Genomic DNA, 14242 nt, shown 5'->3' on the forward strand with positions numbered 1-14242 from the left:
AATTGTATTTGTAGAGAATTATTGTCACGTGTATAATGTCTGTATAACAGAAACATATTGTTCTTATGTCCATAAATCACTCCTAAAACATGATTCAAAGTATGTACGACTACAAAAAATAAACATTAAACAAACAAACAAACAAAATCACCAGGAGTCGATATACTGGCTTTACAGTATCATACAGAGCGCTTATGAAAGCTGTCTACTCCATGAAATGATTTTTTTGGCGTCCTCTTGTGGCCAGTGTACGAATCAGCCCTTGTGTGTCCTCTCAAAAGATGCATTTTCAATATGAATGTTTCTAAACATAATAATAATGCAATATAAGTGAATTGCTACAATAATTCGTAGTGATCAATTTCTGCACTTTTTTGCTCTGTTCAATTGCATATTTGCCCCCCCCCAAAAAAAAAAAATACAATAGGCCTAGAGACAATATCACAGTTTTATTTATTCATTAATTTGTTGAGAGATCTTGACCACCAACGCCCCCCAGCATTAATGAAGACCAACAGATAGGAAATAGAACATGTAACATTTCCTGCAGTGGAATTTTACAAGTGTGAGTCAAAGATAAGCGAGTTTGGGATGTCATGTTGAAGCGTGTGCGAACAGGCCGTTCACGTCAGCGGCGGGGTCACACCTTCCTTGTGGTGTCATACATATCGTCTCAAGTTAGCTCCGTTTGCTTTTTGAAGAAACCACGACTGAATACTGGAACGTCTCCCAACGAGGCAGGAATGGTACAATTCTCAAACACTTGGTTTTCCAAGTTAGGTTTTTGTAAACTCAAGGACCTTATAAAACATGTAAAACGATCCAGAAGGTAAGACAGAAAATGTCTTTTATTTATATATATATATATATATATATATATATATATATATATCATTTCCTCTTTATTACAGCCAAGTGAGTGTCCACAAGCTCCAGCCAAGCCTTGAAGACCTTCTGCAAAATAAAGGTAACATTCCGCTTAAGACCTCATTGTGGAAGAAAAACGGCAATTTCCTGGCATATGTTTAAATTGTATTTCTCTAAAACAAGCGTTTATGTTCTTTGTTTTGCTACAGTGTATTTGCCAGCCTTCCACTCCTATCTGCAATCTGAGTTCAGCGATGAAAACATTGAGTTCTGGCTGGCATGCGAGGACTTTCGGGCGACTGCTTGGCAAGATAACCTCCAGGAGAAAGCCAGAGGCATCTACGACGAGTTCATCCAGCCTGCGGCGTGTAAAGAGGTTTGTTTTTAGCGGCTCCTCCATTAGCTTAACGTGTTGGTCTACTTTCAATTGCAAAAGCCGTTTTAAACCGAAGGCTTCTGATATTTAGCCAGCAGGTGATTATACAGATGACACCATCTTTAAAATGATCATTTAAAAAAGTGGTTCTCACCTCAGTGGGCCTGATAAACACCACAAAGGTGTGGAGAATATTAGAGGGAGCAGGAAGAGTGAGAAGAGTGAGAGGCAGATGAAGAGTTTAGAGGAGTAGAAGGTGAAGAAAGGAGGAAAGTTAAAAATAAAATTATAGATGACATCTGTGCAGGGGCATGGTAGCTATCCGGAATTCTGGGAACATTTATTTATTCAATTTCTGGGTCAATCAGACACTCACCTTTATCCTCCTAAAGATGGAGGTTGCCTGTGCTCTATAAACAAGGCACAGATATGCTACCAGTGTGGAGAACAGTGGAGGGAGCAGGAAGAGTGAGCAGAGTGAGAATTAGACAGTGAACATCAGCATCTCCCATACTTTCTACTTTCTCCCCTCCAGATCAACGTGGACCAATCCATTAGAGAAGAGATCAAGGATTCCTTGGGAGACGTCCGTCCGACTTGCTTCGACCGGGCTCAGAAACACGTTTACACGCTCATGGAAAGAGACTCTTGTCCAAGATTTCTGCAGTCAAATGTGTACCTTGGACTGAAGCAGAAATCCAGGACCATGTGGTACATTTAGACTCGCCAAAAAAAAGTGGGCATCTACACGTAAAAATACGTCTTTGGGATTGAATGAGTTAATTGAGGCAACAGTTGTCTCGTTTTTAAGGACGTTTGGAAATGTTTCTCTAAGTGTGAAATGGAACAGTGGTTCTCAAACTTTTTTCAATGAATTATCCCCTGTGAAATATTCGCCACGCCCCCCCCCCCCCAAACATTTGAGTAAAAAGTCACCTCATGTCCCAATTGATTTGCTCTTAGTTTGAAAAGAAAATACAATGTTCCTCTCACGAACAAAGCGATCAACTAGATTTGCCTGCAGAAACCCCGTTCAAATTTCATATTTCCGGTAGCGTGCCATTACGTATCCCAGGGGTACTCGCACCCCAATTTGAGAACCACCGCAATGTAGAATCGAGCTAAAAAAATGAAGGTACCCTCGCAAGTGAATAAATGTGTACGTGAAAGATTTTGTCAATGCATAAAATTATTAATAATGATCTTTGTTAAATGGTGTGGACTTTGAATGAATTTCATTGCTGTGAAGTGGGTGTAAAAAGTCTACACCCCTGTTAAAATAATTGTGACATTAAAAAAAAATTTCAAAACCAGTTTAATATGACCAGTTGTATGTGATTTTACCTTTATTTGATTTCACAGTCCCAGCCTGTAGCGTATTTCCCGCAATATAAGACAGACCTAAAAGCCTTCAATCTCCTCAAAAGTTGACAGTGTGCCTTATGATGCGGTGCACCTTTTACAGCGTATAAATCACAAGTTTTCATTTTTGGGGGACCAAAAAATGAATTAAATAACTTAAGCAACATGTAAATTCTTAAATAATAAAAAAATTCTTATGTAAATTTTTACCTCTGCTTTTCAGGTATAAATGTATTTTTTACAATAAATTTTTTTATAACACCCTGTTTGAAAATTTGACTTATATATATTCCAATTTTTACGCAATTATATGAGGACGAGGCGCAAAAATCGCAAGTTTTTGTAAAATAAAGCACGGTTTCATAAAATAAATCCAGAAATTCAATTTAAATCAACAAACGCCTGCTTGCTGTAGCTTCTATTCTATGCACCTTATAATACAGTGTGTCCTGTATATGAAAACCGTTTTAAAACGAGTCATTAAATGAATAATAATAATAATCTGGTGCACTTCATAGTGTGGAAAATACAGTACAGATTTGTAGTCATATTGAAAGATTGGAAAGATTCTTCTGCTTGACATTTGAACAGGGGTGTGTAGACTTTTTATATGCCCTCTATATGAACGCACTTTGCTTTAGTGCCACTTTTGAGGCAATAGTGTATATTTATCTTCCCGACTGACTAAGTGGAGGCATGCTGATGGGTATTAGTCAGAAGGGAACAGTTTCCACGACTCAGCCGGCTAGGATCTTCTCTTTTTTTAGTCACATGTCTGATATATCCTCTAATTAGACGCAGAGATTACACCAGCGCCGCAGTTGACCAAACTGGAAAAAGGTAACCCCGCGGTAACCCTTGATCCTACTCCGCTCCGTAAGCGTCCTTTTTCATCAAAAATGTGCCTTAAAAAGGAATAGCCAGCTCGCTAATAATAACTGAAGCGGGGCTTAAAGGACAAGCGCCGGAGTCATCGGACAACCTGATGCGGAACGGATCGGGCTCCGCGTTCTGCCTTGTTAGGGGAATGGGCTCGTCGCCCTCTGATGGGAGGGAAATACCAGTGTCAAAACGTGGGGATATCCTAGCAAAACGGCTCACGCCTTGAAGACGTCATATTAATGTCATTGCAAATCGGAGTGTCCTATATACACGGGCACCCAGTAAAGAGAAGGAGCCAGATGGACTGCCATCCATCAAGTGGTAATAGATTTTATTCATTTTGAGAAATGAGAAATTTAAATACGTCTTGATAAATAATTTTGGCTTTAAATATATATATATATATATATATATATATATATATATATATATATATACTGTCGCCCTGTATGCAAGTAGAATAGAAGCGCCCCATTCATCGAATACTTTGCTTTGTTTTGTTTGGTTTTTAACTGAAACTTGACTTCATTGTTAAAACATAGCTTGCATAATAGCAGAATAGAATCACATTCACAAGCTGTAAACTCACTCCAAATTTGGATGTTACTCTCTTGATTGGTTTTAGCTCATTACACAATACTTCCTGTACTTTGCTAGCTAAAGTCATTGTCATTCTTGGCTCTAATCAAGGCGACATTGGACTGCACACAAAGGCTATACACACACCCATACAAATCAATAAATCAGAGTTATGACCATTACAAACTAACCCGTGTGTGCGTAAAAAAATATATATATATATATATATATATATATATATAAAAAAATGTATGACACCTATTAAGAAGAAGGAGCCAGATGGGCTGCCTTGGAACAACAAGCTCCTGCATGTTCTAATATATATATATATATATATATATATATATATATATATATATATATATATATACTGTAAAAAGCAGATTTGTTGATAGCACGGCATGTGTAGAGTACAGGAAAGGTGTCGGGGTTGTTCCCGATGAATAGCAAAGGTCGCACGTCTCCCACATTCCATTGCGCAGTCTTCCTCGCACGCAATCTGTCAGTTTTCTCACAGGCCGGCAGTTACCACGGCAACCGAAAGGAAGTGACTTCCGTCACTGGTCGAAAAGGGCCTAATTGGGGAAGTGGACTTGAAAATCCCATCTCATTTGCAAAAGCGCACGTTAAACACAACGCTGGGTATATTTGAAGAGACGCGTGAGGGACAGGTTTCAATTTGGCGTCTCGGGTGTCCGTCCGTAGCGCCTGACTTCTTCTAACCGTGTTTGGGCAAAAACAGGGATGGAGGCTGAGGCCTGGGGGCAAGAGCAGCTGGCCTCAACAAAGGATGGATTTCACACGTTTTTCCATCTTGTGCTGTGGAGAGTTTGAATCACCTTTGCAAATCTTTTCCACTGCGTTTCATTCTTTTCTATCACACGAATGCGTTGTTCATCTTCATTTCATTACTTTCATCATGTTGGCGCTCATTTTGAGGTTTGTAAAAAACATACAAAGTCACAGCAATAAAATTGTGTTGGAGTAACGCCTTTTCAAAATCTTGTGCGTCTTTGTTAAGTTTACTACAAATGCTCATTAGTCATACATTTTTGCGTCGCTAGAATATTTGATTTTTGTTGTCAAATTAAGAGCAAATTGATTGGAACCAGATGTGATCTAAAATTGGGTTGGAGTTGCACCTTTGCAAAATATCGTATGCTTTTATTTTGTTAGGTTTCATAATAATGATGTGATTTAATTTTACGTTGCAGGAACAATACATTTTTTTATTTTCAAATGAAGAGCACATTGATTGGAACATGATCCGATTTAAAATTGGGTTGGACTAACGCCTTTGCAAAATGTTGTATGACGATTTATAGATTACATAGTACAGACCATTAGTGATGATTTTTTTTTTTTTTTGCAGCAAGAACAGTACATCTTTTTTTTTTCAAATTAAGAGCAAATTGATTGGAACATGAAGCAATTTCAATTCAAATCGTTGGTCTGACTCCTTTGTAAAATGTGTTCCTTTAAGTTTCCTGCAAATGCTCATTAAAGATGCAGTTTTGCATAGCTAGAATAATTATATACAATAATAATGGCTATAATTTCATAAATTAAGCAAAATTACCTTGGCTATAAAATGATAGCTCAAAATCACCTTTTTAAACTTGTTGTGAGAAAAAATGTGTTTTATCTAATGAGAAAATACATGAATGTGTTAAGCAAAGAAAGCAAAGAGAAGATCTATTATCTTGAAATCAGCATTTTTTTCTTAAGATCTTTTTTTGCTACACAACATATTTTACTTATTTTTAGTCAAAAAACAAGAAAATCGGTATTTCCAATGATAAGCCTGTTTGCCTTTCGTTAAATAGACTATTTGCAGTGTGGGAAAAACATTCTGTAGGTGCTGTGAATATAAAACAATACTATTGAGTATTATTTGAGAAACGCTTTTAGTATAATTACTTATATTATGAATAATAACCTCAACTTTAAGCTGTTGATAATTTCAAATCAGCATTCTTGTTATGAGAAAATCAATGAATGTGTTAAGCAAAGACATTTTATTCAATAAAACGCTAGTTTCTCAAGATCTTTTTTCTTACACAATAAATTCCCATTTTTAAACAAGCGCACATTTCTTATGAGACGTTTTTTTATTACTTTCTAAAAATGGACTTTTTGCCGCGCAAATGCTGAAGAGGAGTTTGTGTTTATTTTCAGCAGCGAGGAAGGGGCGCTTCCTCTTCAGACTGGGCCGAGCCGTCCGCGCATCCCGCCCGCCCCCGCCTCACCCGCGGCGACGGGAGACCCGGGTATAAAAAGGCCGACGGCCCGGGGAAGCCTCCGAAGTGTCAGCATGAGCCGGACGCAGCGCCCCGGCGTGTGGACTTAACAAAACAATGCCAAGTTTAATTGCCCCATTGCAGCACTTCATCATGGACAAAGATGACAGGAAGCGGAACAAGAACATGTGAGTGCAACTTTTTTTCAGCGGGCATTTCGCATAATTGGGACCCTTTTAGCCGATGGATTTTTTTCAAGCGTGTCAGTCCTAGTATCTCGCTTCTTAAAATAAATCTAGTTCATTACCATTCGTTTACGATGCTTATCATAACATGCCGGACATTCTTGGACAGATTCGCTAGAAATTAATTTGTCCAGCGCTATATTGATGTTTTTCTTCTATCTACACAGCGGAAAGAACTTTATGTGCCGACTCCAGTGCATGTTCTCACACTCATCCGGTTCGGAGAGGTAAGGAGACTTACTGAGTGTTTTTGCGTAGATTTGGGTTTTAAAATAGCCGGCCCGCTCCTTTCCTTTCCATCTATGGTCCTGTGAAAACGTGGAAATGGACTCGGCGTGGTGTTTGCCTTGGCGCAGGATGCTCGCCAACATGTCACATCACCAACATGTCAGTTGGCTCCCATTTATTGATAAACGCCCATTTGCCGCCTAGATTTTTATTTGTTATTATCATTTCAGTGTACACCCATATATATATATATATATATATATATATATATATATATATATATAATCAATTTAGTAGTAAGTTGCATCATGTTCCAATTAATTTGCTCTTTTTCTGAAAAGAAACAGTACGGTTCCTGACAGCATGAAAAAAAACATAAAAAAGAAAATTGTACTGCATCGTGTCTTTTTTATGTTTTTTTTCATGCTGTCAGGAACAGTACTGTATCTCTTCAGAATAAGAGCAAATTAATTGAAACATGATGCAACCGAGCCTATATATATATATATATATATATATATATATATATATGAGCAAATAAATTGTACTACATTGTGTCTTTTTTATGTTTTTTTCATGCTGTCAGGAACAGTACTGTTTCTTTTCAGCATAAGAGCAAATTAATTGGAACATGATGCAACTTACTACTAAATTGCATTATAGTGACCCCTTTGCGAAGTATTGTTGTTTAAAGAAGAATGCTGTTTAATTTCCGGGAAAGGAACATTACAAAGTTGTGTTTTCAAATTTAAAGCAAGTGAATTGGAACATGAAGCAATTTAATGCTGAATAGTGACCCTTTTTCAAAACATTGTGTCTTTTTTTTTAATTTGCTGTGAAAGGACCAATACACTTTTCTTTTGAAATGAAGAGCAAATTAATTGGAACATTACAAAACTTATTAGTAAATTGTCATAGTGACCTCTTTGCAAAATATTGTCTGTCTTTTTGTTAAATATGTTTTTAACGCTGTGACAGGAACAGTACAGTTTTCTTCTCAGATTAAGAGCAAATTAATTGGAACAATTCACGCTGAATGTTTGCTTTCTCTCTCTCAGCAGGCTAACTTTAGAAGATACCCAACAATGGTCACAGTCTTTGGAACGACTTCTCGATTCTAAATGTAAGTTGGGAAAATTCTGAGAAATTAAAAAAAAAAATTGAGCTAATTGTCTTTTTTTTTTCCATGCCACCCCAGACGGATTAGCTGCATTCCGCAACTTTCTGAAATCCGAATACAGCGACGAGAATATCGAGTTTTGGCTCACCTGCGAGGACTACAAGAAGATCAAGTCTTCGTTCCGGATGGCCTCCAAAGCCAAGAAAATTTATGAACAATTTATCAAAGCGGAATCTCCTAAAGAGGTAATTTCGTTGAGGAACGACCACCTAGCATAAACAGCATCAAGTAACACACTGTAAATAGTGGCTGCAATTTTGATGTGAATACAGCGCTGGTGTCACGAATCGTAACATAAACAAAACTACGAGAATCTAGATTATTAAGAGGCCAAGAAAATCAAGCTTTTAACTCTTGAAAAAGCATGGCTCTGTTTGAAAGTCGTTACAAATCCAAAAACATTATCCACATCATAAAGCTGGCTGAGAAGACACCAAAATGCGCAAAGCTCCTATCTGCCTATTTTTAGGAAACTTATGATGTGGAAAGCAGTGGAAAGGGTGCTCCGAATAATCTAAATGGATAAAGAGATCAAGAAACGCTAGCTATTATCTTTTGAAAACGTACAGTGTTATTATATGAGTTATTTTTGGTCATACAGAATCATCCACTTCATAAAACTGGCTGAAGACATGCAAAGCTCTTACCCGGACAAAAATGTATCTACTTTGAAGGATTTTAATTGAGAGGTTGTGAAATTCAGGTTCATGAGTCTTGAAAATGCATTGTTGTGACAAAGTCATTCCAGGTCATATAGTTTCATCCAATTCATAAAGGTGGCTGAAAAAAATCAAACGTGTTATTAAGGTAAAAAGATACCCACTGTGAAAAATCTAAGCTTATTTAAAAAGTCAACAAATTATGGCTTGTAAACTCTTGACAATGTACACCAGTGACTAAAAGTCATTCCAAGTCAAAAAGCATCATCCACATCCAAAGCTGTTATCTGAGTAAAAAGATACCTACTTTGATTCATATGAACTTAAATAAAATGTCAAGAAATTCAAGCTATTAATGATAGAAAACAAACACTTGTGAAAGTAATTTCGGGTCAAAATGCATCATCCACATCACAAAGCTGACTAAAGATGTGCAAAGTCGTTATCTGGGTAAAAAGATACCTACTTTGAAGAATATAAACTTAATTAAAATATCAAGAAATTCAAGCCATTAACTCTTGAACATTTCCACCTGTGACGGTCATTTCAGGTCAAAAAGCATCATCCACGTCATATATCTAACTGTAGTTGTTTTCTGGGCTATGTCTACTTTGAAGAATCTGCATTATAATTTTTTTTGTCCACATTTTTGACTCCATCTGCCTCATTCCAGATCAACATTGACTACCACACTCGAGAACAGATCAAAAGAAGCGTGAAGAATCCCACCCTGTACTGTTTTGACGACGCTCAGAAGATCGTTTACGGGCTTATGGAAAGGGACTCGTACCCGCGCTTCCTCCGCTCGGACATTTACAGAACTCTCCTGGAAAACCTTTCGGCTGATGCCACTAAGGGATGAAGGCAGGACGACGCCAAAGGACGTACAACTCACGACTGGAATGCTGCTCCGATTCGGCACGGAGGATCGATATTTTTCCGAGGGACGATCCCGCTTCGTAGACCACGACGGAAAAGTCGTCACTTGGCCCAGTCATGATCGGATTCCCCCACTGAGCGCCCGTCGAATGGGAATGACTTTTCGAAACAACCAAATCATCGGAAATTTTTCACTCGCCTCATTGTGTTTATCGGAGGATGGTTTTTGATCTATGACCTGGACTTGCACCCCGAATCAGCGATCGTTATATGTTCACCATTTAACCGTATCCCTCAAAGTGCTTTGGCAAAAAAAAAACGGTAACGGTAAATGGTAAATATCATCTAAAGCCCTAGTTACATCAACCTATAGATTTTTGACCGTATTTATCTTAAAATTACTTACTTTACCTCAGGACCTCTTATCGTTCACTGGCCAGTAACAGAGAATACAAACCTGAGTTTGATTTTCGCTGGCGAGATAGTTAGCGGAAAACCTTGGCCTGGCTAGCTAGCTAGCAAAGCCTAGTAGTAGCGATAAAGGTGTTGCCTAGATGGCCTTCATTTACTGACTACTTAACAATATAATATAATGTACTTTAGCTGGCTAAAGCATGAGCAAAGACTTCCTCGAAGATTCGATATGACGCATTTGAGTCAAATGGGAAAATTCTGTTTTGGCGTTTGTTTCCATCAAACAATTTGTTAACTCAATCCAAGTCAGCGGTGAGTCGTACATCTATCATGGTTCTTTGAAAAGACACGTCCAACTGATACGTATTCCTATTCATTTGTGTCCACTGTACATGACAATTGTTTTGCTTATCTATCTGTTGACTCATTGGATCTACCCTACTAAGACCCAGTGTCCTCACTTGAGGACTTGGCCCTTCCAATTATGTCCTAGGTGTTTGGTTTCCCCTGAGACATGTCCAACTGATACGTATTGCTATTTATTTTTGTCCACTGTATTGAAGGTTTGTTTTGGTTGTCTATCTATTGACTCGTTGGATCTGCTCTGCTAAGTCCCAGCATCCTCACTTGAGGACATCCAGGCCCTTCCAATGATGTCTCATGTGTTTGGTTCTCCATGAGACATGTCCAACTAATACGTATTGCTATTTATTGGTGTCCACTGTATTGAAGGCTTGTTTTGATTGTCAAATCTATTGACTCATTGGATCTGCCCTACTAAGTCCCAATGTCCTCACTTGAGGACATCCTGGCCTTTCCAATGACGACTCATGTGTTTGGTTCTCCGTGAGACACGTCCAACTGATACGTATTCCTGTTCATTTGTGTCTACTCCAGTTTGTTTAGGTCATTGGAGCTTCCCAACTATGTCCTAGTGTCCTCATTTAAGGACATCTTGCACCTGCTAATGACGTCTCGTGTTTGGTCTGCCGTCTTGCTGAGATAAAATGGACACAACTGAATAGGCTGGCTCTCGGGAGGACCTGTCCATCAGTGTCGATCCTGTCAGTTATTTTGCACTTATGGAGACATAGTTTTCGAGTAGGTTATGAATGAAATGTTGACATTCAAAATAGCAACTTTCGTCTAACGTTTGATATGATGGACTGACATTGCGTGTTGCACTGTTAAAATTCAATCTGTAGACAGCTCAACGCATGCTTTTGAAATCATAATTTAACATGTGGATTTATGAGGTAAATATAATTTAAAATATTATTTATTATTCATTGACACCATACCATAATGTTGCTGTTGTTGAAGTGTGTTTTTTTTTTAATGCTTACAAGTAGATTAAATTATTTAAATGACTGTCTGGATTCTGCTAAATGTTTTGTTTTTGCTTGTTATTTATCGTTGCCATGAGTGTGTGTGTTGCCCATACAGGGTGGGGGCGCACCTCTAATTAGGTGAGTCAATTAAAATGAAATGTTAGGTGATATGTTGCAATATCCCGCCGCATGAGTCAAACACTTGATCGTTTATAATCCATCTTTCTTGTTCAATGCGTTTTTATGTTTAAAAAAAAAATGTAGCCATGAGCTATAATTGCTGCTGTCAACAGGGTCAAAGGTCGTCGGAGATGGCTGGATTTTGGGTGAAAAGGATGGAAAACCGTTTCATAGAAGAAGAACGGAATCCATGTTGCCTTCATGGGGCGAGTCAGTAAACCGCAACCCTCAGATGATTTAATTATATTCATCATTTTCAAGCATCGTAGCGGAATGCGGTTAGCTGATTAGTCTTGCAGGTCAGTGATTTTAATATGCATCCAAAAAAAAAAGGATCGGCGTGATGAAATTTTAATTATAGATGCGACATCAAGTTTGGGTGTTGGAGCTTTCCATGGGAGTCACACCAACCAAAACCGTTGCCACGGAATGTATTTGCTATGTTGTGATTGGACGATATCCAACACTAGGCCTCTTTCATAAACCAACTGGCTGAGATTTCACAATTGTTTTGTTCGATTAATTATTCTCTGCTCCAATAAAAGTAATTAAAATTATCCTTGGGAAGACCTGGTGAAATAACTTAACCAAATATGGTCAAATTTTGTTTTTTAATTGATACTAATTGTCCATTTCCATCTCACACTGCCATTCTTGAACGTATTTTCTGTTGAAGTGTTGCACAAATGTGCCAGAACTACTTTTGTTTGCTCGTTCTGTAGAAACTCTGCAGCATTAATTACATGCCCCTTATTAACCTGTGCCTGTTTTTTTAGAAAAAAAATACAGAACCTTGTCTTTCCATGACAGCCCATCTGGCTCCTTCACCTTGCTGGGGGTCGATACACACACACATATATATACATACATGTATATATACGTGTGCGTGTTTGTGTGTGTGTGTGTGTGTGTGTGTGTGTGTGTGTGTGTGGACCCCCAGCAAGGGGAAGGAGCCAGATGGGCTGTCATGGAAAGACAAGGTTCTGTATGCTGAGGTTTTTGTCAAGCTAATCTGTTTAATAGAAAACAAGACTATGAACAAAGCCGAACAAAAATAATAATAATGTGTAATAGTTTAACTTCTGTTACATAATAATTGATGTAGCATTATTTTTTTTAAATGATTGGAAATGATCCATCTTTAACGGCCTTTGCGCAAGAGACAAATCGGATTTCTTTGGGGTTTAATTAAATAATTTGGTGATGCTGGTGGTTTGTTGTTTCTTGGAACTCAATTAACTTGAATAGTTTGCGCTTGGAAACGTCTCATCATCTTTTTGTCGGAGAAATGGACACTCCTCGAAATCGTTGGCCGGGCATCAGTCAGGAAAAAAAATGTTGCTCGTGAAAAAGCAACGCGAGGTTTTCGCATTGAAGTATCGATTCTCGGTAAAGACGTAGTTTGAGATGATTAGCTTACATAATAGATAATTGGACGCGCGGCAAAGTCATTCCGTTGTCTTTTGTGAGGCGCTAAAGTTCTTGAAAGGTTACGAGTTTGTGCTTTGAAGGGGCAGATAAACCAGTCCTGCTACAGTACTTTTCAATGTGTTAGGCAGTGGGAGCGGTTCCTCTTTGGTCCGCTGGAAAATGCCTTGCTTTGCCGTCTTTTAGCGCTTTTATTTTTTGGGACGTAATTTTTCAGCCAAGGACGTCATTTCGAGCAAAAAAAAACATTTTTACAGAGGGGGAGTGGCTTAAAACAGTGTTGTGCCGTCCATGTCTGATCTGATTTATTCAGATTTTTGAACTGCATATTTATTGGCATTTTTAGGGTTAGGTTAAAATAATGGAAGCAACTTAATGCAAAATTGTGGTATAGTGCCTCCTTTGAAAAAGGTTAAGAGCAAATTGATTGGAACATGAAGCAATTCATTGCTAAATTGTATTATACTTATTTTTGAGAATTGTTATATGCCTTTATTAGTTTCAAATTTACACAGATGCAAATTGGTGATGCAATTTTGCAGCAGACAAACCAGAGTAAAATGTTGCTTCTGGAGTTCCTGGAAAAGATTTCCGTCATTAATATTAATTTCATTTAATTTAATTAGCCTCTTCAGTCTTTTTCAAACAAAACAAAACCGAAATGCAGAAAATCTATGTATTTATTACTAAAATGTATTGTCTTTTAAAGCTGTGAAGGGAGCAGTACACTTTTCGTTTCAAATTAAGAGCAAATTGATTGAAACACCAAGCAGTTTATTGCAAAAAAATTGTTAACAGTTATTTAAAGGTGTGACAGGAACGATTTTCTTTTCAGAATGGTTTTCTTTTCAGATTAAGAGCAAATTAATTGGAACATGAAGCAACTGCTAAACTATGTTGCGGTAACACGTTTGCAATGTGTTTCATAACGTATTTTGCAAAATTTTATATAGGTGCGTATCCCAAGAAGTCTGAAAAGTCCCAAAGGACAAGTCTTTTTTTTTTTTTTTTTTTTTTAATATTTTCTCGTTTTTGTTTGCTTTTTTGCAAAACAGATCAAGAGCACATTCGGCCGGTAATTTCATATCGTATATTTCTTAGTCTGAACAACTTCAAACACACATGTCGGATATATCAACAGAAAAGCAAGCACTCCCTTATATTGAGTGGTACACTTGAGATGCATTTACTGACCACTCTCACAGTAGGAAATTGTATTTTTCCCAGTCTGAACAGCTTCAAACATGCAGATCGCGTGTATTAACAGAAAAGCAAGTAATGTACTCACTTATATACCTGAGGTGCATTCAATGACCACACTCACAGTGGGAAATCTAACACCCGAATAGAAATGCTCATTCAAAGCACCAACAGGGTAAAACTACAGTAGTA

General features: G+C 37.8%; 2 protein-coding genes across 2 annotated transcripts; both read left to right on the forward strand.

Moving 5' to 3' along the window:
• The first annotated feature begins 646 nt into the window (after positions 1-646).
• LOC148416663 (regulator of G protein signaling 21-like) lies at positions 647-2556 on the forward strand. The gene is made up of 4 exons (XM_088425392.1): positions 647-829; positions 912-967; positions 1077-1243; positions 1779-2556. Exons 1-4 carry the CDS (start codon positions 744-746, stop codon positions 1962-1964), a joined length of 495 nt encoding a protein of 164 aa, XP_088281518.1. The 5' UTR covers positions 647-743; the 3' UTR covers positions 1965-2556.
• A 3828-nt stretch (positions 2557-6384) lies between these two features.
• LOC148416664 (regulator of G protein signaling 21-like) lies at positions 6385-11282 on the forward strand. The gene is made up of 5 exons (XM_088425563.1): positions 6385-6494; positions 6719-6778; positions 7838-7902; positions 7978-8144; positions 9292-11282. Exons 1-5 carry the CDS (start codon positions 6424-6426, stop codon positions 9478-9480), a joined length of 552 nt encoding a protein of 183 aa, XP_088281689.1. The 5' UTR covers positions 6385-6423; the 3' UTR covers positions 9481-11282.
• Positions 11283-14242: the final 2960 nt, after the last annotated feature.

This window comes from Hippichthys cyanospilos, chromosome 10, assembly GCF_059441005.1.
Source record: "Hippichthys cyanospilos isolate Australia breed blue-spotted pipefish chromosome 10, RoL_Hcya_1.0, whole genome shotgun sequence".
Lineage (NCBI taxonomy): Eukaryota > Metazoa > Chordata > Actinopteri > Syngnathiformes > Syngnathidae > Hippichthys > Hippichthys cyanospilos.

What these genes read in the sequence shown, in the direction of transcription:
- LOC148416663 (XM_088425392.1), top strand. Translation starts at nt 744, where the DNA reads ATGGTACAATTCTCAAACACTTGGTTTTCCAAGTTAGGTTTTTGTAAA. An exon ending in AGACCTTCTGCAAAATAAAG is followed by an intron (nt 968 to 1,076) that starts GTAACATTCCGC and finishes GTTTTGCTACAG; the next exon opens with TGTATTTGCCAGCCTTCCAC. An exon ending in AGCCTGCGGCGTGTAAAGAG is followed by an intron (nt 1,244 to 1,778) that starts GTTTGTTTTTAG and finishes TCTCCCCTCCAG; the next exon opens with ATCAACGTGGACCAATCCAT.
- LOC148416664 (XM_088425563.1), top strand. Translation starts at nt 6,424, where the DNA reads ATGCCAAGTTTAATTGCCCCATTGCAGCACTTCATCATGGACAAAGAT. An exon ending in AGGAAGCGGAACAAGAACAT is followed by an intron (nt 6,495 to 6,718) that starts GTGAGTGCAACT and finishes CTATCTACACAG; the next exon opens with CGGAAAGAACTTTATGTGCC. An exon ending in CACTCATCCGGTTCGGAGAG is followed by an intron (nt 6,779 to 7,837) that starts GTAAGGAGACTT and finishes TCTCTCTCTCAG; the next exon opens with CAGGCTAACTTTAGAAGATA.